This window comes from Adiantum capillus-veneris, chromosome 10 (assembly GCF_014529385.1).
Source record: "Adiantum capillus-veneris isolate H3 chromosome 10, ASM1452938v2, whole genome shotgun sequence".
NCBI classification, from domain to species: domain Eukaryota; kingdom Viridiplantae; phylum Streptophyta; class Polypodiopsida; order Polypodiales; family Pteridaceae; genus Adiantum; species Adiantum capillus-veneris.
In genome coordinates this window covers 126,788,635-126,814,566 of record NC_140940.1, presented here as the reverse complement: position 1 = coordinate 126,814,566, position 25,932 = coordinate 126,788,635, and the positions used below count along the sequence as shown (strand labels likewise).

The following is a 25,932-nucleotide window of genomic DNA, read 5'->3' as shown; positions in this document are numbered from 1 at the left end:
GTTTTAAGCTGATGTAAAGTGAGGGAGTCTCTCTAGATGAAATCACCTATGGTTTTGGTTTTGAAGTATATGCTTAGTTGAGGTATTGTTCTCTCTCTCTCTCTCTCTCTCTCTCTGGAATAGTTTCCTACGACATTAAAATACTCTTCTCTTCTCCTCTCTCTCTCTCTCTCTCTCTCTCTCTCTCTCTCACATATAATCACAAACAATATAGAGTCATTGGGGGGAGGGCTTAGGCTGGGTTCACATTGAGGAGGCAAAAGAGAGGCTCCAAAAGTTGCTTTTTCGGGTGGTAGAGTTACATAATGCACACTTCCGCCACCCATTTGTTCACATAGAGGGTGGAAGAAAAAGTCACCCGATTTTCTTATGCCGGCTTGTGTGAACATTGGGCAGCGGCGGAACAAAGAGTGAAAGGAAGAAGCATTTAGCATTCGCATCAATAAAGCATAGTACAAACCATAGCATAAAATTTATTGAATGCATTTGTTACCAAAGCTCTAACTTGAAGATGATGATGAATCTACTTCCTCTAAAGCCTCATTTCCAAAAATTTCTTGGACATTCATCCGTGCCTGCTCTTTGTACATTGCCTTTGCAATACTGTCTCGCCTCTCGGAGCCTACTCCAAGGTCATTGGAACCTCCTTCATCGCTCCCTTGAGCACGCTCCATAGCCTCCTCTACTCCGACCTCCCGTGTTGCCATAAGCTCCATCATGGATGTAGCACCTGCTCTTCGATCCTCTGTCGCACGCCCAACATGACCCGCCAGTTCTGCTTCTGCCTCCCGCACCCACTCCATATCAAAAGATTTTCCATGGTGGATACAAAGGTTATGAAGCACAAGACAAGCTGCTACAAGATCTGGCACATAGCGTAGATTCATGTCACATCTTTTTAACAAAATTCTAAACCTTGCCTTCAACATTCCAAACGCTCTCTCAACTGGCATCCTTGTACTGGATTGAATGAAATTCCAATAATACTTGAGGCATGACAGCTCTTCTTTGCACCCTTTGAAATGCACTAGCATATATGGCCGGCCAAGATAAGCCCAATCACCAACTAAACAATAGCTGCCTGGCTTCCCTTTTGCACATCTTTGTCCTAGCTCACTTCTAGTGAAATTCAAGGAGTCATGCACTGATCCGGCCCATCCAACATCATAATTCCATATTGAACAATTAGCAGATTGTAGCGCAGATAGTGTGTCGTGCTCTCTACAGTGGGTGCTCCTCAGTGCAATGTGCGTGACAATCTCACTCAAAACAGATTGCTATCAAATTGAGCTTGGGAAAGGTAAACTCATTCTGGCTTTGACTTGGGTTCGAAGCCATGGATGCACGAATTTTAGGGCAATCCTTACTGTAGTGATCCTTCGTTTCAGGGCAATGACGGCAAGGAGGGGACCCTTCTGGCAGGGGGCATTTGCTTTGGTAATGTCCATATTCCCTACATCTGTAGCACAAAATGGGCATTCAAAGGGCGAGTCGAAGGGCGAGGTGGTCCTTGCTCTTGGTGCATTGAGTTGGAGGTGGAGGCATAGAAGCTTTGAGGTGATGAGGGAGCATGGGTATGATAAAAGCTTTGAGAGGGAAAAGTGCTCTGCATATCTTGCATAGGAGGGGCTGCTAATAAAGGTGGCATGTGGTGTGGATGGCCACAGGGAGAAACCATATTGGATGCCGGAGCTGCCTCTTGTTGAAGAGTATGACCAAGGCTTTGCTGTATTTGTCGCAATCCCTTGAGGTAGTAGCAATCCTTGTTCTCATGACCAGACTTTTCACAGAAGTGGCAGTAAACCCGAAGGGGACAGTCCTGTGGAGGGTGTCTTGGAGAGCGGCATGAGTTGCATCATATCATAGCCTTAGTCTCCTGCTGAGACCTAAGCTCTTCTAGCTCTCTCTTTATTTGATCCAAAGTGTCGTGATGTGGGGGCTTCTCCTGTCTAAGGGAGATTGACTTCTCCTCTTGAAGAGCTCTCTGTAACTTTAGGGCTTCCAGTTCCCTGCGTAAAGAAGTTATCGGATCAGAAGGACTTTCCGAAAACATTGAGGTGGTCTCTACCTGAGGGGAGTTGGTGAAGAGCTTCCTAGCCCCCTCTATCCTAGTAGCAGCTGCGATAAACTCCTCCAGAGTTGCGTTAGGTCGAAGACTCTCTCGGAGTTTTTGCTGGGAAGTTGTAGGAAGAGCCTTCTCCACCCACTTCTTAACCATAAATTCCCCTACTTGCTGAGGAAGCTTGGCAACCAGAGACTTGGTTTGTTAGGTGCAGCGGAATGATTGTTTGCGCTTTGCTCAAGATGAGTGCTCCAAACTGTGCTCAAGGTTCCTTTTAGTTCTTATGGAAGTAAGAGCCTTCCGTTCTTAATGGAAAGTACTATGATCACAAACAAAGTGAATGGACACTGTGCGTGCAAGTGTATGAGACTGAGAGATAGAGAGGGAAGAGAGATACGACACCAGAGACGTTGTAAAACCCTCCTCCGAAGGCCCCACTCTCGTCGGCGAGAGTGGTCTACTTATGATTGCACAATCTAGTACAAATGGTATGTATGAGACTGATGCAAATCTAGGCTATGTCGACGATGACGACGGTGATGACGAAGTCGACCTAAGGGCTGAAATTTGCAATCTTTCTACTGCTGTCCAAAAACGCTATGGGTTGAAATCTGCAAATCTTCTATCTGCTGAATTCTGACTCTATGTCGATGGCGATGATGCGATGACGACGCGCTGAAAATGCACATGCTGAAATCTGCGTTTTCCGGGCTGAAACTGTAAACCTTGCGGAAACTGACCATGCGGCGAGGAACTGCTGCGGGAAGGTGAGATCTGCGAGGTTCGGGACTTGATCTGTGATGTCTAACTGCTGAAAACTGAAAACGCTGGTCCTAGGGCTGATTCTGTCGCGATAGATCTGCAAAACGCTGAGGTTGCTGGCAGATGCAAAAACGCTAGGGCTGAAAATGGTGTTTCTGTCGCCGAGGTTCTGCAAATACAAAAACGCTAGGCTGATCTGCTGTGGTCTCGTCGCCAGGGATCTGCAAGAGCAAAACGCTGGCTGATCTGCTTGTGTCTTGTCCAAAAACTCTAGCCAAGCTGCTATGGAGCAAAAACGCTAGAAGCCTTTGGGGTCCTGCTGAGAAGGTGTCTGTTGAGCATGTGCTCCTGCTGCCTCTTCTGCCATTTAGTGCTAACTTGGGTTTGCTTATATATGAACTTAGCAAAATTTCCCTACCTACTTTTTGTTGGAAATTCACTTAAAAATAATATGTGAAAAATACCAAAAATAGGGAAAATAGGCTAAATGCACTGGAAAATTCCCTTGACTGAATCTGATAGATTCTGAAGGGAATACTGATGATCATGTTGTGTGCAACCAGAGGATATGCATCTATGCTAAGTGACTGGGCATGCACGGTCTACGAATAGACTCACAAAAAGTACCAGATCACTTCTAATCTAGACTTGACTGGACTGACTGAACCCTTGTTGTGATGTAGCTTGTCCACGGACACATAGGGTTGGATGTGTCACGTGACATGGTTTTAGTCATGAGTTATGCAAAAGTCTCCTCTGGCTGGAGCACCATGTTGGGTTGGATGTGTCACGTGACACATAGGGTTGGATGTGTCACGTGACATGGTTTTAGTCATGAGTTATGCAAAAGTCTCCTCTGGCTGGAGCACCATGTTGACCAACTCATCCAACACTTTCTCTTGGTAGTCACCTGGCCTGAAAGCTACACATAACTGTTGTCTTAAGGCTGCCCAAGTTGCAAAATGGTTCTCTGCAAACTAGCTGTACCATTTGTCTGCTAAGCCGTCCAAGGTAGATGGGAAGAGTACTAAGTAGGCATCTTCTCAGTTGAGGCCACAACCTCTGCAGAGAGAAACAAACCTCCGGGCATGGTCGTCGGCATCCTCTGAGGAGAGACCTTTGAAAGTAGGAAACTTAATATTCACCTTAGCCAAAACGCTTGTGAGCTCCTCCATGGTTGTTTGTGCAAGAGCTTGTTGCACTAGAGCTTGTTGTAACACAGGGGATAAGAAGTTTATTGATTTGGGTAACTGGGGAGGTGTAGAACTTGTTGAGGGAATGGAGGTAGCTGTAGGGGAAGGTAGGGGTACTGGATCTGGTAGACTTCTACTTGGCACGAAGGGTTGACGTTTCCTGTGGTAGTACTTCAGAGGACTCGGTAATGGGCTTTGTCGCTCTTTGGACTGCCTTGTATTTGTCGTGCAGTAACCAAAAGCCACACAAGCCTTGGCACGAAGACCTTAGTACTTGTTGTAACTTGCTGAAAACTGGTCCAATCTCCACTAGACCAAGGCGAGTGACTGGACCTGGCTGGACAGGGACGAGGAAGGACTAGACAAGGGACGAGGACTAGTTGGACCAGGGCGAGAGTGGACCAGGACGAGGAAGGACTAGACCAGGACGAGGAGGACTAGACCAGGGTCGAGGAGGTCTAGACCAGGGACGAGGAGGACTAGACCAGGGACGAGGACAGGTTGGACCAAGGCGAGAGATGACTAGGGTGAGAGAGGACTAGACCAGTTGGACCAGGCGAGAAGGGAACAGTGCAAGGCAAGGTAGGCGAAGCTAGATAGACCTAACTAGCTTCAAGACTTGCACCTCACAGAGTGAGATTTCAGTTGAGGTCCCACCGTGATCGTCAAAATGAGAGCATCTGTAGCGCAGATAGTGTGTCGAGCTCTCTACAGTGGTGCTCCTCAGTGCAATGTGCGTGACAATCTCACTCAAAACACACTGAAAACAAGAAACAATAGACAACAACTGAGCTCACAGAGACACAACAGCAACAGTAGACCACATCAAATGACTCGACTATCTCAAAGAACTAATACAGACTCTAGCATGGTAGCACACTCAGCGTCCAAGACTCTCAGGTACAATGGGGTGTTGAGGCTCAGATGTGCAGGGATGGTGGAATAAGTGCTTTGTGTATTGACTCACTCTCCCCGACTACGTTGCTGGACCAGAGGTGAAGAAGATAATCCCGATGACCAACCGCTACTACTCATATGTACCACCATAAAGAGCCACCAACGGCTCATAAATGTCAGCCATGTGGTGACCTGGCCACGATGTCCACTAGACCAGTTCGTATCTCTGTTGCCACGTGTCACTGCCCAGCCCAGAGAGTCCGTCCAATGTGAACCAGCCTAGACCAACTGTACTAACTGTGTCCTATGAAAGTGACACTGTAGCCTGCTACACAGATACGGTTAGTTGCAGCAAAATAGAGTGGAAACCTTTTCGATTGAAGTAGTCGACATGGTTGTCCCTTGGTGCAATGATGGGAATGTGGGACCATCTATCGCACCAACAACAAAGGGGATTCCTCTTGCAGCCTCAAACTCGCGCGCCAATGTCGCAAGTCGAGAGCTTGTGGGCCATCTGATGTACAAATCCCTAAGGCCAGATTTCACAATTGCCGTCCAAAAATCAAGTACAATTCCACAAGATGTACTCTTGGCACATCCATAAGTGTCACCGAGGCCCAAGAGACCATCTCCAGTAGCAAGTCCGGTAAGAGCTCTATCTTCTATTGGCACAGCCTTGCGAAAGTTTGTGAATTTCTTCTGCATGAAGGGTGCAAGCTTTCCACTAAGGTAATTGAAGGTTTCTTTGCTGACCCTTCGACGCCACTTGAACATGCTAGCATTGTAGCACTTTGGAGATAGCATCGAACAAAGCCTTGTGGACATGGGTATGCCCACACACGCCGTGGTTCATGACCACTCCTTCGGTTGGCGATCTTCTTGAGGCATACAGACCATGCCATGCACTCGCAAACATGCAACCAAGTTTACACCATGGACTTCATCATTGCGAAAGCTGGGTTCCTTTAGTAATTCATAAATGGCTAAAAACACAACCATGCACAATATAGAGCCATTTCCTTGGATATGGCTATTGAATCCTGCAAACACGTTTGAAATGATGCAAGATATTTAGCACATGGTCCACTTTAATTTACAGCATTTTTATCATACTTTGAAACCTGGAGACATTTTTATACACTTCGGAAGCACAAAAATAAAATCTGCAAGCTTTGAAAGCTTTGACAAATTACAACAAAACTTTGAAAAAACATAGAAGCTGTGAAAAAACTAGCTGTCACCCCCCTAGACTCTTTCAAAAAATCACTCATAGTCATGCGCATTGCAGCTAGTATATTGAGCCTCTCCTTCTCCAAGGCAATATTCTGGCTAGCGGTCTCCTTGAGATGCTCCAAGAGTAGTTTCCCTGTACCGGCCATCTTGGCCAAGGACTCCTCGTACTTCGGAGCGACTTTACGTCTTGAGGACAGAGTGGGTTGGGTCTTCTCTTGATGTGGAGAGGGGTTTTCTTCTAAGGTGTCACCATTTGTTGGGGTAACATCCTCCATTGTGGATGAAGAAGCGTGGCTAACAGGAGTAATAGTGGCTCTGGCGTGGTAGTATTCATCCACTATGTCGAACCATTTGCATATATGCCTCCTATCATTACCAGAAATTGAGTTATGGGCTTTGTCCTGACGGTATTGTTGCAATACTGCTTACCACTTTTTGCGGCAACTTTCACTATCTTTATCAAAGTCAAGGTAAGTGGCGGCTAGTTTAGTAGCCACCTTTGTCCATAAATTGATCCCTTGCTTCCCGGGATTATTGAACTCCTCATTCATGTCCCCCCGGATATAAATGAGTTGGTCCACCCACCAATCTTTCCACTTGCTTTTCTTGTTGTCGCCGTCGTCATCGTCTCCCAAGTCGATGGTGCTCTTCTTCTTCGAGGCTTTGGGCTTCTTTGTTGCGGTTTAGTTTTGTAGCACAGCCTCCCAAACCAGACCGCAACAAAGAAGCCCAAAGCCTCGGAAAAGAAGAGCACCATCGACTTGGGAGACGATGACGATGGCGACAACAAGAAAAGCAAGTGGAAAGATTGGTGGGTGGACCAACTCATTTATATCCGGGGGGACATGAATGAGGAGTTCAATAATCCCGGGAAGCAAGGAATCAATTTATGGGCAAAGGTGGCTACTAAACTAGCCGCCACTTACCTTGACTTTGATAAAGATAGTGAAAGTTTCCGCAAAAAGTGGCAAGCAGTATTGCAACAATACCGTCAGGACAAAGCCCATAACTCAATTTTTGGTAATAATAAGAGGCATGTATGCAAATGGTTCGACATAGTGGATGAATACTACCACGCCAGAGCCACTGTTACTCCTGTTAGCCACACTTCTTCATCTACAATGGAGGATGTTACCCCTACAAATGGTGACACCTTAGAAGAAAACCCCTCTCCACATCAAGAGAAGACCCAACCTACTCTGTCCTCAAGCCGTAAAGTCACTCCGAAGTACGAGGAGTCCTTGGCCGAGATGGCCGGTACAGGGAAACTTCTCTTGGAGCATCTCAAGGAGACCGCTAGCCAGAATATTGCCTTGGAGAGGAGAGGCTCAATATACTAGCTGCAATGCACATGACTATGAGTGATTTTTTGAAGGAGTCAAAGGGGGGGTGACAACTAGTTTTTTCACAGCTTCTATGTTTTTTCAAAGTTTTGTTGTAATTTGTCAAAGCTTTCAAAGCTTGCAGATTTTATTTTTGTGCTTCCGAAGTGTATGAAAATGTCTCCAAGTTTCAAAGTATGATAAAAATGCTGTAAATTAAAGTGGACCATGTGCTAAATATCTTGCATCATTTCAACGTGTTCGTAGGATTCAATGGCCATATCCAAGGAAATGGCTCTCTATTGTGCATGGTTGTGTTCTTTAGCCATTTATGAATTGCTAAAGGAACCCAGATTTCGTAATGATGAGTCCATGGTGCAAACTTGGTTGCATGCTTGCGAGTGCATGGCATGGTCTGTAAGCCTCAAGAAGATCGCCAACCGAAGGAGTGGTCATGAACGATGGCGTGCGTGGGCATACCCACGTCCACAAGGCTTTGTTCGATGCTATCTCCTAAGTACTTACAATGCTAGCATGTTCAAGCAACGTCTAAGGGTCAGCAAAGAAACCTTCAATTACCTTTGCGAAAAGCTTGCACCCTTCATACAGAAGAAATTCACAAACTTTCGCAAGGCTGTGCCAATAGAAAATAGAGTAGCAATCGCTCTTACCAGAGTTGCTACTGGAGATGGTCTCTTGGGCCTCGGTGACACTTATGGATGTGCCAAGAGTACATCTTGTGGAATTGTACTTGATTTTTGCAAGGCAATTGTGAAATTTGGCCTTAGGGATTTGTACATCAGATGGCCCACAAGCTCTCAACTTGCGACATTGGCACGCGAGTTTGAGGCTGCAAGAGGAATCCCCTTTGTTGTTGGTGCGATAGATGATTCCCACATTCCCATCATTGCACCAAGAGACAACCATGTCGACTACTTCAATCGAAAAGGTTTCCACTCTATTTTGCTGCAACTAACCGTATCTGCTAATTATTCAATATAGAATTATGATGTTGGATGGGCCGGATCAGTGCATGACTCCTTGAATTTCACTAGAAGTGAGCTAGGACAAAGATGTGCAAAAGGGGAGCTAAGCAACTATTGTCTAGTTGGTAATTGCGCTTATCCGGCACGGCCATATATGCTAGTGTCTTTCAAAGGGTGCAAAGAAGGACTGTCACGCCTCAAGTACTACTAGAATTTCATTCAATCCAGTACAAGGATGCCAGTTGAGAGAGCGTTTGAAATGTTGAAGGCAAGGTTTGGAATTTTGTTAAAAAGATGTGACATGAATCTACGCTATGTGCCAGATCTTGTAGCAGCTTGTCTTGTGCTTCACAACCTTTATATCCACCATGGAGAATCTTTTGATATGGAGTGGGTGCGAGAGGCAGAAGCAGAACTGACGGGTCACGTTGGACATGCGACAGAGGATCGAAGAGCAGGTGCTACATCCATGATGGAGCTTATGGCAACACGGGAAGTCGGAGTAGAGGAGGCTATAGAGCATGCTCAAGGAAGTGATAAAAGAGGTTCCAATGACCTTGGAGTAGGCTCCGAGAGGCGAGACAATATTGCAAAGGCAATGTACAAAGAGCAGACATGGATAAATGTCCAAGGAAATTTTTGGAAATGAGGCTTTAGAGAAAGTAGATTCATCATCATCTTCAAGTTAGAGCTTTTGTAACAAATGCATTTAATTTAATAAATTTTATGCTATGGTTTGTACTATGCTTTATTGATGCAAATGCTAAATGCTTCTTCCTTTCACTCTTTGTTCCGCCGCCGCCCAATGTTCACACAAGCCGACGGAAGAAAATCGGGTGACTTTTTCTTCCATCCTCTATGTAAACAAATGGGTGGCGGAAGTGTGCATTATGTAACTCTACCACCTGGAAAAGCAACTTTTGGAGCCTCTCTTCTGCCTCCTCAATGTGAACCCAGCCTTAGTATAGAGATCCCTGGCTCTCTCTCTCTCTCTCTCTCTCTCTCTCTCTCTCTCTCACACACACACACACACAATTTGGGTGCAAGCAGCTCCGACATCGTGATCCTCAGCTCGAGCTAGCCTGCACCATATACTCTTTTGTGCGCACCTCTGTGTGTGTGTGTGTGTGAAGCAATGCATTCATTGCTGCCTCTACAACCTCTACTCATTCACCATTTACGGTCGCTCTTCCCACGTTCAGCTTCCAGCACGTTCAGCTTCCAGTTTAAGTTATCAGTTTCCCCAAGCAGCTCCTGCCTACAGCACATGCGAAGGATTCCTCCTTCAATTCCTCCTTCAGTATGTAGCAGTGCGACAATCCTACGAACTATACATTTCGGATGTCATTCCCTTGCAACCTCTGATGAGTGCGATGCAGGTTGGTCTCCAGATAACTTCACTACCAAGGCCAAGCATGTCCCCGCAGTTCTGCCCGCGTCCACCATACAACGTTCAATCTTCGACTGCCTCGTATACCCCTCACTCCCTCTCTCTCTCTCTCTCTCTCTAAACAATATGCAAAGAAAGAAGCTTACCTGGTACGTAACACAGCACCCCTCAGCTGGTCTCTCTCTCTCTCTCTGCGCGGCAATTCAAAAATTGGTTCTACCCGGGGAATGTAAAGCGCCGTTCGTTCACAAAAAGTGCAACAAACAGATGTGAACTTTTCGTCAGGGCATCTTTCAGAGCTACTATTTGATCCTTAGAGCATATTCACACGGTGGGTTTTGCAAGTAGCTTCTCACTGCGCTAACTATGCAAGTAGCTTGCCCTTGATTTGCACTACACATTCCCATGCCCAATAGTTTTGCTGAACTCAACCGATGAAAGCAGGTGGCGTTGTTTGCTTCATTATTGAAATAACCATTCCAAGGTTGTTTATCGCCGCTTGCAGCAGCAGGTAGTAAAGCAAGATGTCGAGCGTAGTTTCACAAACTTTTGTTGTTACAAGAAAAGTTTGTGAAATGGAACGAGCCCCCTATTTCCACGCCAAACTTCTACAAACTCATCGCGTGAAAGCAAATGGACAACAATTTGTAAAGAAATTAGCTTGTATAACGCACGGTGTGGAAGGCCTTAGGTGTTGGATAGTACTCTACCACCACCAGCTTTACTGAGTCATAGTGCTTTGGTAATTGCAAGGAACCCAGTGTTCCATGCTTGCAAAAAGCACATTGAGACGCATCATCATTATGTTAGAGAGAGACTATCTGCAAGAGAAGTTAGATTGGCTTATGTGCCTATGCAAGACAACTGTACTTATCTTTTCACAAAGGTATTGCCTTGTGAGAAGTTCAAAATTGAGGAAAAGCTTTGTTAAAAAAATTCTAATTTGAGGCACCTTAAAAGCGTTTGGATGTATTGCTTATGTTCTCCCATTCACTCACCAATTATAAACAAGGTTTGAAATGGCATGCACAATTCACCACTTGTCCATTTCAAATAATTTGAGGAGAATGGGTGAATCTTAAATTCATGGCATGACCATTCTAAATAAGTTTTGGAAAAAAAAAATCCATTTATCCTCACTTTGGCCATTTAAAAAAAAGATTTGGAGGGTGAGTGAGTGCAGCATTAGATCCACCACTTAACCATTCATGAAAACTTTTGGGAGGCAATTTTCTTCATGGATCTACTAGTTGAATATCCTAAAAAAGTTTTTAAAGGCAATATATAATCAAAATTCAACAATTGGCCATTTTAAAAAAGTAGTAGAATGGTGGTTACAATTGATGTCCACAGCTTGGCCCTTCTAAGTAAGAAGAACAAGGATGAGTGAAACCTAGATCCACCACTTGATCGTTCTTAACAAGTTTTGGAAGGCAATATGCTTCTTAGATCCATCACTTGGAGATTCTAGCAATGCACATCCCAAATCCACCACGCAACCATTCTCGCCAAGCATTAGAATGGCAGGTGTAATTTATATTGACAACTTGGCCCTTCTAAGCAAGAAAACGAAGGATGGGTGAAACGTAAATCAAAACTTGGCCATTCTAAAAAAATGAAAGCATCCTAACTATAGCACTTGGCCAATCTCTTTAAAAAAGTTATGTGATGGTTGGTGTGTCCTAGATCCACCACCTTGAAAATTTAAATAAGGTGTGCAGGATGGGCAAAACCTAAATCCACCACTTATCAATTCTAACCCGATTTTGGAAGGTAGGTACACCCATATCCACCATTTAGTCAATTAAAATAAGTTTTGAAATGGTAGGTGCATTACACATCCACCACCACTTGGCCAATTTAAACAAGTTTGAAAATGGAGGTATCCAAGATTCACCACTTAGCCAATTTTAAGTTGCAAACAATTGATGGATGCATCCTAGATCCACCGTTTGGACAAGTGAAACAAGTTTTGAAAGATATATGTATCCTCACTCTACAACTAGGCTAATTTAAACAAGTTTTATAAAAGTGGGTGAATCTCACATCCACCATTGGTTTATTCCAAGTAGTTTTTTGAAGAGAATCTGCATTCTATGTCAACACTTGGCCATTCTAGATGAGTTTAGCAAGAAATGGTGCAATCTAAATCTACCATGACCATTTCTATATATAATAAATGAAATGGCGTGGGCATTTTGAATCCACCATTTGTCCAATCTAAACAAGTAGTTTAATGGTGGATCTAGGATGCACCACTTGACCATTTTAACCAAGCCATGGAGGATGGATAGATCCTAGATCAACGACATGGCCATTCCAATAAGTTTTGGAACAAAATACACATTGTAGATTTTCCACTTGGCCATTCATATAAGATGTTGAGGGTAGGTGCACCATAGATCCATGACTTGCTCTTTTTTAGAAAGTAATGAAAGGTGTGCTTTCTTGCTCCATGATAAGGCCATTCTAAATATGTTTGGGAAAAAAATGTGCATTCTATGTTCACCTTTTGGCCATTTTAAATAAGATGTGGAGGATAGTTTGGGAAACAAATGTGAATTTTATATCCACTTTTTGGCCATTTAAACAAGATGTGGAGAATGTTGTTAGGAAATATGACGTAGCTAAGTAGATAATTGAGTAATCACTTAATGGAGAGAGATAATTTACACACGCAAGAGATTATAGAGTAGAGAGAGAGAGAGAGTACACATGATATACGTGGTTCACCCAATGTGAGCTACATCCACGGGAAAGCAGCCACTTAATGGCTTTAGTACTTTAAACAAGAAGTAAGTTACAAAGGGATTATACCCTTAATAGAGCTCCCGTCTTGCTTCACTCTCACCACCTCACACCCACCTTGTTGCATCAACTTCACAATGTGTAATGTGTGTAGAAATGGCCTCCTTTTATAGGCCAAAAGGGCTGCCCTCTCTCATGAGAGGCAGCCATGTGTAGCCGCCCTTGTGTAGATAAGTCCAAATCGGACCCTCCAATCCGCCCATGTGTGGCCGCCCTTGAGAAGACAAATCCGCTTTTGAATCCATTGAATTCGGCCACCGGCCATTGACTACCGACCACCAACTAACCGGCCAATCGATCGATCGTTTTTCGACCACTTTTTGGCTGTCGTCCGGCCATAATATTCTGGCGAAAAAGAATATTCCGACGGCCGTGAAAATTTTGGTTCCCGGCAAGTGATTTTGGTTTTCGACGATTGATTTTTCTTCATGCACGATGGCTTCTCCTCATAATCGGGGCTTTACAAATGTGTGTTTTTACCACAAAAAATTACAAGGGTTAAATAAGGCTCCATACTTAAGAAATGTGTTCATTTTATATTCACCATTTAGCTATTGTTAAACAAGATGTGGAGGATGTAATCATCTTATATCCTCCAGTTAGCTATTTTTAACATGCCAACCAAACCCTTGAGCTACCGGTATTGTTGCATGTCCCTAGAGTTGCAGAGCTGCCCTTAGAGCCCCCAACCGCTACAACTAAGCCCTCCCCCCAATGACTCTATAGTGTTTGTGATTATATATGGAGAGAGAGAGAGAGAGAGAGAGAGAGAGAGAGAGAGAGAGAGAGAGAGAACAATACCTCAGGTAAGCATAGACTTCAAAACCAAAAGCATAGGTGATTTATATGGAGAGATGCCCTCACTTCACATCCGCCAAAAACAACCCAAAGCTTTGTGGCCCTGCCCCCTGTTCAGCATAGCCAAAAATCAGTATACTCTAAGAAACGACATCTCGCACAAGCAGCTTTTCAAGCATCTTTGGCATACACGTGGACCAAGGCATTGCCAAGTTTTACTCAATAGAAATATCATTGTGAATTCTCCTGCACATATCAACGTCTTGCATAGTGTCACATGCCTTCAAACGAAAGCGTAGGTAAATTCAATTGGAGAGATATCCTTGCTTTGCATGCATTAAAAATGGCCCAAAGCTTCCTCGCCCTGCCCTTGTTCATCGTATCCAACAGTCAATGCATTCCAAGAGTCGACATTTTGTATAAGAAGCTCCTCAAGTACTTTTCGTGCTTTCTGAAGTGTACCACACTTGGCTCTTACCATATACATGTGGTAGTGATGTGTGTGAACACACTTAGGACCGCCGGGGCATTTTTTCCCTCACTAGGAGGTTTTTTCCATGTGCATTGTATATATGCCATCACTATAGGGCTATCTTATCTTTCCATTGCACACTAAGTAACATACTCTCTGTTGTGTGCATTGAGCTTCCGTCATCTTCTCCAAGCTGTTTGTGTTTTTTTGCAACCCTAATTCCAACAATTAGTATCAGAGCAAGGCATCCTCCCGGGCTTTGTTGCCAGCTACTCCAGCACACGCTTGCTCACTTCTCCGATTTCTGTGAGCTTTGGCGAGTGTTCGTAGGTCGACAAATATTTCGGGCCTTCGTTCCACTACATGCAGTACTGTGCAGACTATTTCGTCATTTTGTAGAAATTTTTTGTCAATGCCGTTTTTTGCATAACATGTCCCTTACAGTCTTCTACATTTTGTGATATATAGCACGTATTGTTCCCGCTTCATTTCTCCTCTCTTTGGGCAGTTTTCACATCAGGGGCAAGCATTCGCCATGGCCGACAACAACACAGATGTGTTCAAGATGTTTGTTGTTGAGGACATATTGGGACAATTACCCTATGTGGGCTTACATGATGCAAGATGTCCTTGTGTCAAAGGGAGTTTGGAACATTGTGCAGGGCATTGATGTACGTTCTGGTTCTGAGGATGTAGGCGATGTTGAGGATGTTGCAGGTTTTGGTGGCAGGGTTGTTGGTGTCAAAGCTGTTTTGCCTACGGTTGAGCAAGCTCATTGGGATATAAAAGATTCACAGGCTCATGCATTGATTGCATTTTTTGTGAAACATACTATTACTCCTCACATTTGTTCAGCGAAATCTGCAAAACAGGCTTGGGATATTATGGTTGGTCTTTATGCAAGTCGCAATGAGGCAAAAATTTCATTGTTGCGTAAAGAAGTTGGAGTCGAAGATTATGCATGAGGGAGATGATATGGATACTTTCCTTACTGGTGTCAAGGATATCAATGAGCAACTTATTTCTGTAGATGAAGTCATTTCTAAGAGTTCCCTTATGCAAAATGCTCTTACTGCTTTGCCAAATTCTTCCTAGAATTTTGCTAGTACTTGGAGACTCATGACCTAAGGAAATCCATAAGTTGTCAAGTTTGATGCACTATGCACATTGTTGTTGCAAGAGTCACTTTCCAGAAAAAACAAGACTAGATAGTGTGTGCAATTGAGCAGGACTTTATTGATGCTCAAAGAAAAGGTGGTAACAACAATGTAGCCACTTCTCATGGTTCTTCAATGAGTGGTAAATCACCTGTTCCAGAAAAAACAAGACTAGACAGTGTGCAATTGAACAGGACTTTATTGATGCTCAAAGAAAAGGTGGTAACAACAATGTAGCCACTTCTCATGGTTCTTCTATGAGTGGTAAATCACCTGTTCCTAATGCTTTTGTTGGTAGAAATTTTTCTAGGAATTCTTGTGATAAGGGAAAAAAGAAGACGCGTTGCCATTATTGTAAAGCTAATGATCACTTGATCAAGGAGTGTCATGAGTTGAAGGCCAAAGAGGCTAAGAAGAAAGAGGTTGGTTCCACTACTTATGCTAGCTCCACTACAAATGCAGCTATTGTTGAGTCTTTTTATGGAAGGAGACTGTGATGCTGATGTTGATGCAGAATGGGCTTTTAGTGTAGAGTGCACTTATGATTCTTTTGTCCATGATGCATGTTTGTTAATTGCTGCAGATGCTCAAGTGTGGTACTTTGATAGTGGTGCTACAAATACAGTGGTGCTACAAATCAGGCTATTTCAGATGTAAAACTTTGGCATGCACGTTTTGGGCATCTGAATTTTACGAGTTTGCTGTGCTTGCAAAAATCTGACAGGGTTACTTCTTTGCTGCCTCTTGAAGCACCTGTCAAACATGTTTGTGAAGGCCGTATTTTGGGTAAGATGCAGCGTTCAAAGTTTCCAAAGGATGGTTCAGTTAGGGCCACATGCAGGTTGCAGCTTGTGCATAATGATGTTTGTGGGCCCATGCAAACTCCTTCCATGGGCAATTACCTTGACTTCGTGAGTTTCATTGATGATTACTCTAGGCATGCATGGTGTATCTGCTTAAAGTGAAGTCCGAAGTGTTTATGTGCTTCTAACAATTTCTGGCTATGGCTGAAATTGTCTCAAAATATACTATGAGCACCCTCCGTTCAATTGAGTGGGGGGGAGTATATGTCTCATGAATTTAATGCATTTTTGGCTAGTCGTGGGATAAAACACCAATGTACAATGCCTTATACGCCTCAGCGAAATGGTGTTGCTGAGAGAAAAAAAAACACGTCACTTAAGAAAATGGCATGATGTAGGTTAAAGGTCAACCTTTGCCGCATTCATTTTGGCTTGAGGACATCATGTGTGCGACTTATGTACTTAATAGGTGTCCTACAAAAGCTTTGCAATCTATGACTCCATATGAAGCATGGAATGATAGAAAACCTTCTATTGAGCATATGCATGTTTTTGGTTGTTTGGCATATGCTTTGGTGCCACAAACACAACGCAGAAAATTGGATGATAAGGATGTCAAATGTTTTTTTTTTGTTCTAGTGCTGAAAGCAAAGGTTACAAGTTGTATCATCTGCAAACAAAGCGTATCTTGGTTTCACGGGATGTGTTTGTGGAAGATTCTGTTCAATCCTTGTTGTCATGTACTAGAGACAATAATGTTAGCTCACAGGACATTTATGACACTTTATTGCCTCTTTTCAGTGGTGGAAGTTTGAACGTAAATTCCAATGAGACAAATGTACAGTCTATGGGGGTTTCAAAAAATGTTGCGGATAAGCCTATTACTGATGCAAATGTACATGATGTACTTGATGAGGAAAGAGTTGAGAATGAGCAGGCAAGAGGTATGCCTAAATGGCGGGTGCATACTTTGGGTGACAATAAATTGGATGCACCTTTGTTTAGTCGTACTCGTTCAGGTTCTCGCTGTGAGCGGGATGGAAACACACAGAACGCCTCTATAACGACTCGACACACACTCTTGGGAAGATACACACACTATGGGGCACCACTCGGCTTACACAACCCACCTGGCCGAGACAGGGAACACACCGATGGAGTGAGAGGAGAGAGACTACCCGTTTACCCACTCCACACACAGAGACACACACACACACACACCCAAAATCTTAGCTCAAAAGAGAAGAATTTATGATATTTAGATACAAATGAGCTTGGGCCAACACCAATGGGGCAAATAGCTCACACAATATGGGTAAACTATGCCAGATACAATCACAAACTGGAGCAGAAGCTTCGCTCATAGGAGAAACTTACACAGCCAAAAAAATAGAAAAACAATGAGGAATTTGGCAAAATGCACAGCGCCATCGCGTCCGGAACTGCCCAAAACCCCAGTCTACATTGTCAAAGTGCTCAAATCCGACCTCGGATGAGCAATTTACGGCCAAAACAGGCTCCAAAATGAGCAAAAACACAGTTGCGGCTGTTCCTCCTCTCTTCTCCACGTTTTTTCTGGTCTTCTCTCAGTTTTTTCAGTTCCCACACTTAGCTTTATCACTTGGTCACCCTTGGCCTTTTAGTTGACCTCAAACGGACCCCGAACAGGCCAAAAACTCACCTCGCAGTGCATAGTTGTCACCTTTTTGCATCATCCGCACACCTGGCACTCATTTCTTTCCAATAATGCATCCCTCCACCACGTGGAATGGCCCCAAAATATGTTCCTCATGATGACCTTTCTGCGTAATTATCACAAGAAAACACCCACGTTGTGTCCGTACTCATCCACGTGCAAATATTGACCCCCGACCTCCTGACGCCACTAGATGCTATATGACGCATCTGCTTACCTCATGTCGTCGGCCCGTGGATAGCTTCCTCGAGAAGTTTTACGCGCTATCAACTCCTCATTATTGTAGAAAAAACACACTGGTACTGGTGATAGTGAAAATCGATGCACTATGTACATGTTGTCCTACCTGTACACATGTGGGCCCCACATAACCACCTGGCTCTGGAAAATGGGCAATTCTTTATTAAATGCACCATGCATGTGTATGTACATATGCGCAATCTCTTTCTCCAAAAAACTCCTGACATAATTTGCCCATCCCCTAGCCTGCTAGACCATTCATGATCAGCAGCAACAAAAAGCGATATGAGACTCGCAGCGTCACAAGTCTCCTCATCCCTCACAGACATTACTTGCTCCACAGACAACTCATCTTGCTCCACCATCATTAACCTGACATGATATAATTTAAGACGCAATCCATTTATCCTTGACTTATGTAAAATCCCATCCAGGTTAGCCAGCTGATATGTACCATTCGGGAAACACTCCACTACCTTGAAAGGGCCTTCCCACTTAATTTGAAACTTCTTTTGGAAGGTGTTGTCCAGCTTACTGTTGTAGCGCAAAACCAAGTCATGCTTCTTGATACCCTTACTTTTTACCTTTTCATTTATCTTTGCCAAAGCCTTATCCTGCATCTGCCCATAATGTTCCAATGCACTCATCCTATACAGTTGAACCTCTTGTAACTGTAAGAGCCTCTCTTTGAATGCATCCCTAGGCGGCCCAAGCAACTTCTCTAACATCTTTACTGCAGGCAACTCTACCTCCACATTCATCATATCGAGCCAATACCATCTGTAGCTTCTCATGGTGTTTAGCCCTGCTGCTGTAGACACAGAAGTCGTCCATAAAAGCTTTAACACAACTACCAATGAATGGTTCCAATACCCAATTTGCTCTCTCTTGATAGAAAGATGGTCCATTTGACAACCCAAATGGCAATATTGTGTAGCAATAGCAACCCCATGGCGTAATAAAAGTTGTCTTTGTGCAGTCTTTAACAGCAATCTTCAATTGAAAATAGGCTGAAAAACCATCACACACACTGTACCTCTCATAACCTGCCACTGAATCCAAGATTTGATCAATGAATGGAAGAGGATATGGGTTCTTCTTAGTGGCTGCGTTTAAGGGTTTAAAATCTACACAAATCCTCCACCTCCCATCCTTCTTTGGACTGACTACTACTGGACTCACCCATTCTGTGGTCTCCACAGGGACTATGAACCCTGCCTTCAATAACTTGTCCACCTCTTCTTGCAAGGCTTCCATTTGCTCTTGACCCATCCTTCTTAGCCTTTGCCGCACTGGCTTAGCACCCTCTTTCAGCTCTATATGCATCTCTTCACCCTTGAACCCTGTGATCTCTTCATATGAAGTAATGAACAAATCAAGAAAACTAGCCAGTGATAGCCGTTTTTCGGCTCTCCATAATTGCCATAGTAAGTTACTCCACCCTACCAAAATCACCCAAACACTATGGCTATCCCTACCATTTCACTGCAAATAGGCGTGTGTGAGTTAGGGGGCTTTTCCTATATTTTCTTAAAAAAACCCTCAGCTAGCTAGTCACTGGGCTAGGTGAGCCAAAAAAAATAAAAAAAATAAAAAATAAAAGTATATTATGGCCTCTTTGTGTGTAAATATTTCATTGTATATATGGCCTAAATATAGGGATTTTTTATAATTATTTTGGTATTTTATTTAAATATTTCTACTTAGGTGTGTGTTTTATTAAACCTATGTACACCTTCTTTCATCCTCTTACACCATAATTATATCTTTTGCCAATATGTACATACTCTAACCTCATATTTTTCCTTTATACAAATCACTCCCACATTTTCACCCTCACCCTCGTGAAAACAAAAAATTGATTTCTACTCATTGGTTACTTTTATTATATTATTTACTTGCATACCTTTTCCTCTTTCACCCAAAATAATTCAAGGAGGGATCATATCATATGATTCCAATATCTTTCCATATCCATAACTCCTCCATATTTTTATTATTATTTTTACTCATTATTCTAACACCATGTGCTCATTGAGCTAAAGTCCATGAATAGTCCATACACTAGTCCCACCATGTATATATTTCTTATTTCACCAATAATCCTCCTCCATGCATGGGTCAAGGGCAACTTGAATGCTTTGTATTATGATATGACAAAGGAGGGGCTCACTCTTGGATGCATTGTACAAATTCAACAAAGGAGGGGTCCACTAAAAGACTTTTGCAAGCATAAAAACAGGCTTTTTGGTGAGAATTTTGGCACCTATCTCCACTCCGAATTTGGAGCAGTGGTCAAAAGAGAAAATGTAGCCCACGCTCTGAATAATCACCTCAAATTTTTTCATGATTTTTGGAGCTACCAGCGGTGAGCTATGATTTTTTGAGTGGACCCCAGTCTGCCCACTTTTTTCACAAGTAGCCCATAGTCTTCTCTCACCTCTTTCCACACTTCTACACACACACACACACACACATTTCTCTCAATCCCTCACTCAAACCTGCACCTTCAATGGTTTCTCTCACCTTCTTCACCATTAACCTCCCCACTTACTCCCATAGCTCTCATATGAGCTCTCCATGTACATACACCATCTCTATGCCTCTCTCTATTATCTCCAAAGTACAATTCCATCTTACTCCTTATATATATACATAAATTCAGCATGTGTACCATGCTTAACCTCTGCAAATCAAAAGATCTCATCAACGGAATGACCATTTTCATCACGATGATCAACCTTGGCAGCGTGGCGTAAAGAAGAGAAGACGAAGAAGAAGGTCGATAGTCATTTTGAGAACCTACACAAGTAAGTCCAAAACTTCTTCAAGCTTCACCATCACAAGGATTTTCTCACTTCATTCAACCATCTTACTTCAACCATCCACCTCATTCTACCATTGTAAATGTAACATTAACTTTATAGTGATTACTAACACTAACCACTAACATACTAACACAAAATAGCCATTGACCTAACCATAAAAGACACCTCACCTCAAGACATGTGTATAGTAACTCTCTCTCTCTCTCTCTCTCTCTCTCTCTCTCTCCTTACTTACTTACACCTTATCTACCATCAATAATGCTCTCTTTTGAGCCCACACCCATGACTCAAGCAGACAAAGAAGGCCCGCAATGATTTGATATTCAAAAAAATCATAATCCTGATTTGTTAGCTTGTAAATTAGGATTTCCAATAATCTTAATATGGGGTCTCCAACCTATAAATAGGCCCCTCTCCTTGTAAAACAACCTCCAACATCTCACATAGCACCCCAACACTCTATGCGTGAGGAGAGACTTAGGTGTAGCAACCACTTGTGAGCTTCACTCTTGGAGTGAGAGAAGCCTTCAAGCTACACATTGCAAGTGAGAGAGCACGAGTTCCTCAAATCTCAAAACCACTATTGTATATGCTCCTTCATCATCAATAAATTGAGGTTTGGTGCATCAAAGGCGTGATTCGACGTTCAAATCTTCGTCCTTCCATTTGTGCAATACGGTTTGGTGAATTCAAGGTGACTTGTGTATTTTGAATTTCTATCGGTTGATCTTGATTTTAGAAAGTGTTTTAGTGTGTTTTTCATTGCCAATTTTGTGTCCATTGTAAGAGGGTATTGTGGTGAGAGGTCTCCCACACCCTAAGACAGTGTGTGTGTGTTTTGGCAATGTTTTAACAATCACTAAGCATTGAGTGAGTTTTGTACAAGTTCTACGATAGCATCATAGCGAACCATCTCCATGTGCAAGTCACAAATAAGGTATTACGCAAGATCCTTTCCTCTCTCTCTTCCCTTTTCTCTAGCTCTCTCTGGTCCATTTCGTGTGTGTCTTGGTGTGAGGTTGTTTGTGTGCGTTGTGTGGTGCATCTTCTTGGTTGTGCCAAAATCTCTCTTGCGTCCTAGTTCGCATACCATAACTAGGTGGTGCCCCTATCTTGTTTGGGTTTGGCTGTGGGTTTGTTGTTGTGTTGTGCTTGTGGTTGCCCCAGCCCCAATTGAGCAGCACGGGAGCCTTGAGGGGTGTTTAGAGGTCGCCTCTCTTGTTGCCCACCCCGGACCGCCTCACCAGCATGTGCAAATAGATCTCCATCTCCATAGTTGAGAGGTCTCCACTGATCATTTGTGTCATCAATTCCTTCTTCTTTGACAATTCGACCTTGGTTTGCATCAGCCCTTCAATCACTTCATAAGGCCCTTCACTTTCATCTTCAACCTGCTTCGCAAATGAAACTAAACCAGACTCCTGGGTTTCTCTGTCCATCAAAAGAAATGCAACATCAGCATCCTCATCACTGCTGGTAGTACTATCACTGTCCTCATCAGACACTATGGAATAGTCTTCATCACTAGACTCATCCTCATCTTCATAAAGTTCCTCCAATCGTTTCCTTGTGTCCATATTATATAGCTTCATGGCACTTGTCTTCCCATAGAGGCTAATCGTACCACGTCGCCAATCTTGAACAGCTCCCACTGCACGTAACCATGGTCTACCAAGTATAATAGGATATGCTCCCAATCCCGCTGGCATCACATAAAAATCAATCGCCGCCTTTGCATCATATGCTTCCACTTCTAAGCTCTTTACAACACCCAAACATTTTACTTTTTGATGGTTTTCCAATCTGATCCGAAAGCCTGACACCCCAATCACTGTAAGACCCATCTTCTCAACGCATGAGTGTGTTATGACACATATTTGGGCTCCGCCATCCACATAACCTTGTCCCCGATTTTTTCTTTTATGCCACACATCTACTATTGGACAAATGTCTGGTAGCTCATCCATTGCCAACACCTTCACTGAACCTCTCTTTGGCTCTTTCTCCATTGGGTTAACCATCCTCTTCCATTGTCGCTTTAGCTTAGGCACCATCTCTATAAGCTGCCCAAAAGTAACATCTGCTTTCCTACTTGTCAGATCCTCCTTCAAGTCATAGCTTAATTGCCCATCCCCTAGTGGAAAATCTGAAAACATGAAACTTGCGACGAGTCATTCTTTTCCTCTTGGCCTTGACATCCTCGCCTTCATGGCTCTTTCCCTTCTTCTTACTAGGACCTGGGGCACTTCTTCCTTTCTTTTCCTCTGTCGTCCTCTTCCCAATAGGCATCACTAATGTATCCTCTAGATTTGATGCCTTCTCCAAGGTAGCTACACTTAGCACTTTTGTCTTTCCCATTTTCTCCTGGGTTAATCCACTGGTTCCTTCATCTCCCTTAATTTCGATGCCATAATCATTGGACCTAGTTAGCACCTGTCTTGGCAATGGATACATGTCTCCCCCCATCCTTGGTGGCTTATCACATTGCGGGATGGTGTGACCCAACTCTCCACAATTATAACATGTGGGCGTCTGCCTCCAGAACCTGCATTGCTTTGTCCAACACCATTCCTAGGTCTTTCTTCGCCTCCTGGCTGATTTCCAAACCTCCCTCGACCTCGATTGTTTCCCACTTGACCTAGCATGTTTAGGCTGAGATTCTTCATTAAATCTACCACTTGTCTCATGTCTTGCCTTAGCCCATCATCTTGCACAGCTGTAGTGACCTCTGCTGGCATAACCTGAGGAGTAACAGAAACCACTGGTTCATGATGAACCGCTAGCATGCGACCTTGCAAAGAGTCCATTGCTGAAATTCAGACCTCATAGGCAAAGAATCCACTCCTAGTTGGCTCATTTTCCTCAGCTTCCACTTTGCTACCTCCAATGCATCTTCATATGTCCTAAGCTTCTTTAGCTCCACTCTCCAATGCATATTCTCCCAAAGACCAGCCAAGAACCTGTCCTTCTTCATCATGTCAGGCGGGGGTACTTGTGGTGCTAAGGCCTTGCACATCCGCTCCCATGCCAATGAAAACTTTCGTATGTACGCATCTACCGGCTCACCTTCCTTTTGCACTAAAGCCTGTACTTCTTGCCACACTTTGTCAGGATCTTTTATCTTCACAAACTCCACTTCCAACCCATGCCTTAGATTGTCTCAACTCAATCTTACAGGTGGATCAACCACACGCAACTCCTCTTCAATGCTTTGGACCAAACTCGTGCATCACTCTTCAAACAAATTTGGAGAAGATGTAACATTTGTGCCGGATCATGAATCTGATTGCTAATGCAGGCAACCTCCATCTTTTCCAAAAAGCCTTCCATGTCTTCATCACTTTATCCATGAAACTCCGGATAAGAGAAAGCCATGGCTACGCAAGTTAAAATGCTTTGAGAACCCCTTTGAACACACGTGCAAGAACCCAAAACTTTTGACTGACTCAATTCCCAGAAACTTCAATGGAGCTCAACTTTAGATAAGGACAAACACATGCACATCAAATGAGTTTTCATAGTTAATCATCGGAATTACAACAGGCAAAGGGCATTCCAGGATCTCTCTTAATCTTCTAGGCCCAAACATAAAGACAATGCGCTGCTAAAAAAAAATCTTCTTGGACACATGAACATTTATCTGGATTCTTTGAGTTAAATGAAAAGGAGTGAATTGAGGGCCATTTTGATCATCCATTAAAGCCAACCATGCAGCTTCCAAGAAGGCACACTTGTCTTATCCTCTGATTTTGCCAAAATTTCAGCAGCATAACAGCATAAATGGCTCAAAAGACCAAAAAACCAGCCATTATATCTTGGAAAAATTTTGGCAGAGTTTCCCCAGAAGTAGAGCAGTAAGAACCCAAAATATAGATTGTATATGTATGCATAAATTGCCAACAATAGAACCCGAGCATCCAGTAGAAACCACTAGTACATAGCCTATGGCGAGGTCACGAAAAGGGTGCTCCAGCTACCTGTATCACTGAAAGGATCTCCACATTTGAGAATCCCCCAGCTTAATAAAACCTCACGCTATCGACCCTCTCACGAAGGCTAATGCAAATCGCGTATAGTCAAGTCTCAGAAATGACTATCTTCCAGACCAAGTCTCAGAAATGGCTGGGACTGCCAAATAAAACCAAATATGGCTCCACAAAGGCGTATAATGGCAGTTTCCACAAGTAACGTACAATGCAGCAGGCAATGCGCTCAAACAGGCGCCAAGTGATGCATACCCACAACAACTGCAAGTGACACCACTGCTAGTATATCACTATACTCCAGCTACATGTACCTGTGTGAATCACCTGTACATGTACATGTCCCTGTAACCTGTAACCTGTAGTTTGCAACCTGTAATCCCGAATCCCGAAGCTTGAAGCTTGAAGCAGAAGGTACTCGAAGAAGATCCTCCGTGGGGGCGCCAAAAGAATGTGAGCGAGATGGAAACACACAAAACGCCTCTATAACGACCCGACACACTCTTGGGAAGATACACACACACACACACACATACTATGGGGCACCACTCGGCTTACACAACCCACTTGGCCGAGACAGGGAACACACCGATGGAGTGAGAGGAGAGAGACTACCCGTTTACCCACTCCACACACAGACACAGACACAGACACACACACCCAAAATCTTAGCTCAAAAGAGGAGAATTTCTGATATTTAGATACAAATGATCTTGGGCCAACACCAATGGGGCAAATAGCTCACACAATATGGGTAAACTATGCCAGATACAATCACAAACTGGAGCAGAAGCTTCGCTCATAGGAGAAACTTACACAGCCAAAAAAATAGAAAAACAATGAGGAATTTGGCAAAATGGACAGCGCCATCGCATCCGGAACGGCCCAAAATCTTAGTCTACAATGTCAAAATGCTTAAATCCGACCTCGGATGAGCAGTTTACGGCCAAAACAGACTCCAAAATGAGCAAAAACACAGTTGCGGTTGTTCCTTCTCTCTTCTCCACGTTTTTTCTGGTCTTCTCTCAAATTTTCCAATTTCCACACTTAGCTTTATCACTTGGGCACCCTTGGCCTTTTAGTTGACCTCAAACGGACCCCGAACAGGCCAAAAACTCACCTCGCAGTGCATAGTTGTCACCTTTTTGCATCATCCGCACACCTGGCACTCATTTCTTTCCAATAATGCATCCCACCACCACATGGAGTGGCCCCAAAAGATGGTCCTCATGATGACCTTTCTGCATAATTATCACAAGAAAACACCCACGTTGTGTCCGTACTCATCCACGTGCAAATATT

At 43.5% G+C, this 25,932-nt stretch overlaps 2 protein-coding genes across 2 annotated transcripts; one reads left to right on the top strand and one right to left on the bottom strand.

The window, feature by feature from the left end:
• Positions 1–500: 500 nt before the first annotated feature.
• Positions 501–929, bottom strand: LOC147449609 (uncharacterized). The gene has a single exon (XM_086522651.1). It carries the CDS (start codon positions 927–929, stop codon positions 501–503), a length of 429 nt encoding a protein of 142 aa, XP_086378777.1.
• A 7,074-nt stretch (positions 930–8,003) lies between these two features.
• Positions 8,004–8,471, top strand: LOC147449608 (protein ANTAGONIST OF LIKE HETEROCHROMATIN PROTEIN 1-like). Its single transcript, XM_086521598.1, has one exon. The coding sequence runs from the start codon at positions 8,004–8,006 to the stop codon at positions 8,469–8,471; it is 468 nt and encodes a 155-aa protein (XP_086377724.1).
• Positions 8,472–25,932: the final 17,461 nt, after the last annotated feature.

Coding starts and splice junctions, on each gene's coding strand:
- LOC147449609 (XM_086522651.1), bottom strand. CDS start 929: ATGTTGAAGGCAAGGTTTAGAATTTTGTTAAAAAGATGTGACATGAAT.
- LOC147449608 (XM_086521598.1), top strand. CDS start 8,004: ATGTTCAAGCAACGTCTAAGGGTCAGCAAAGAAACCTTCAATTACCTT.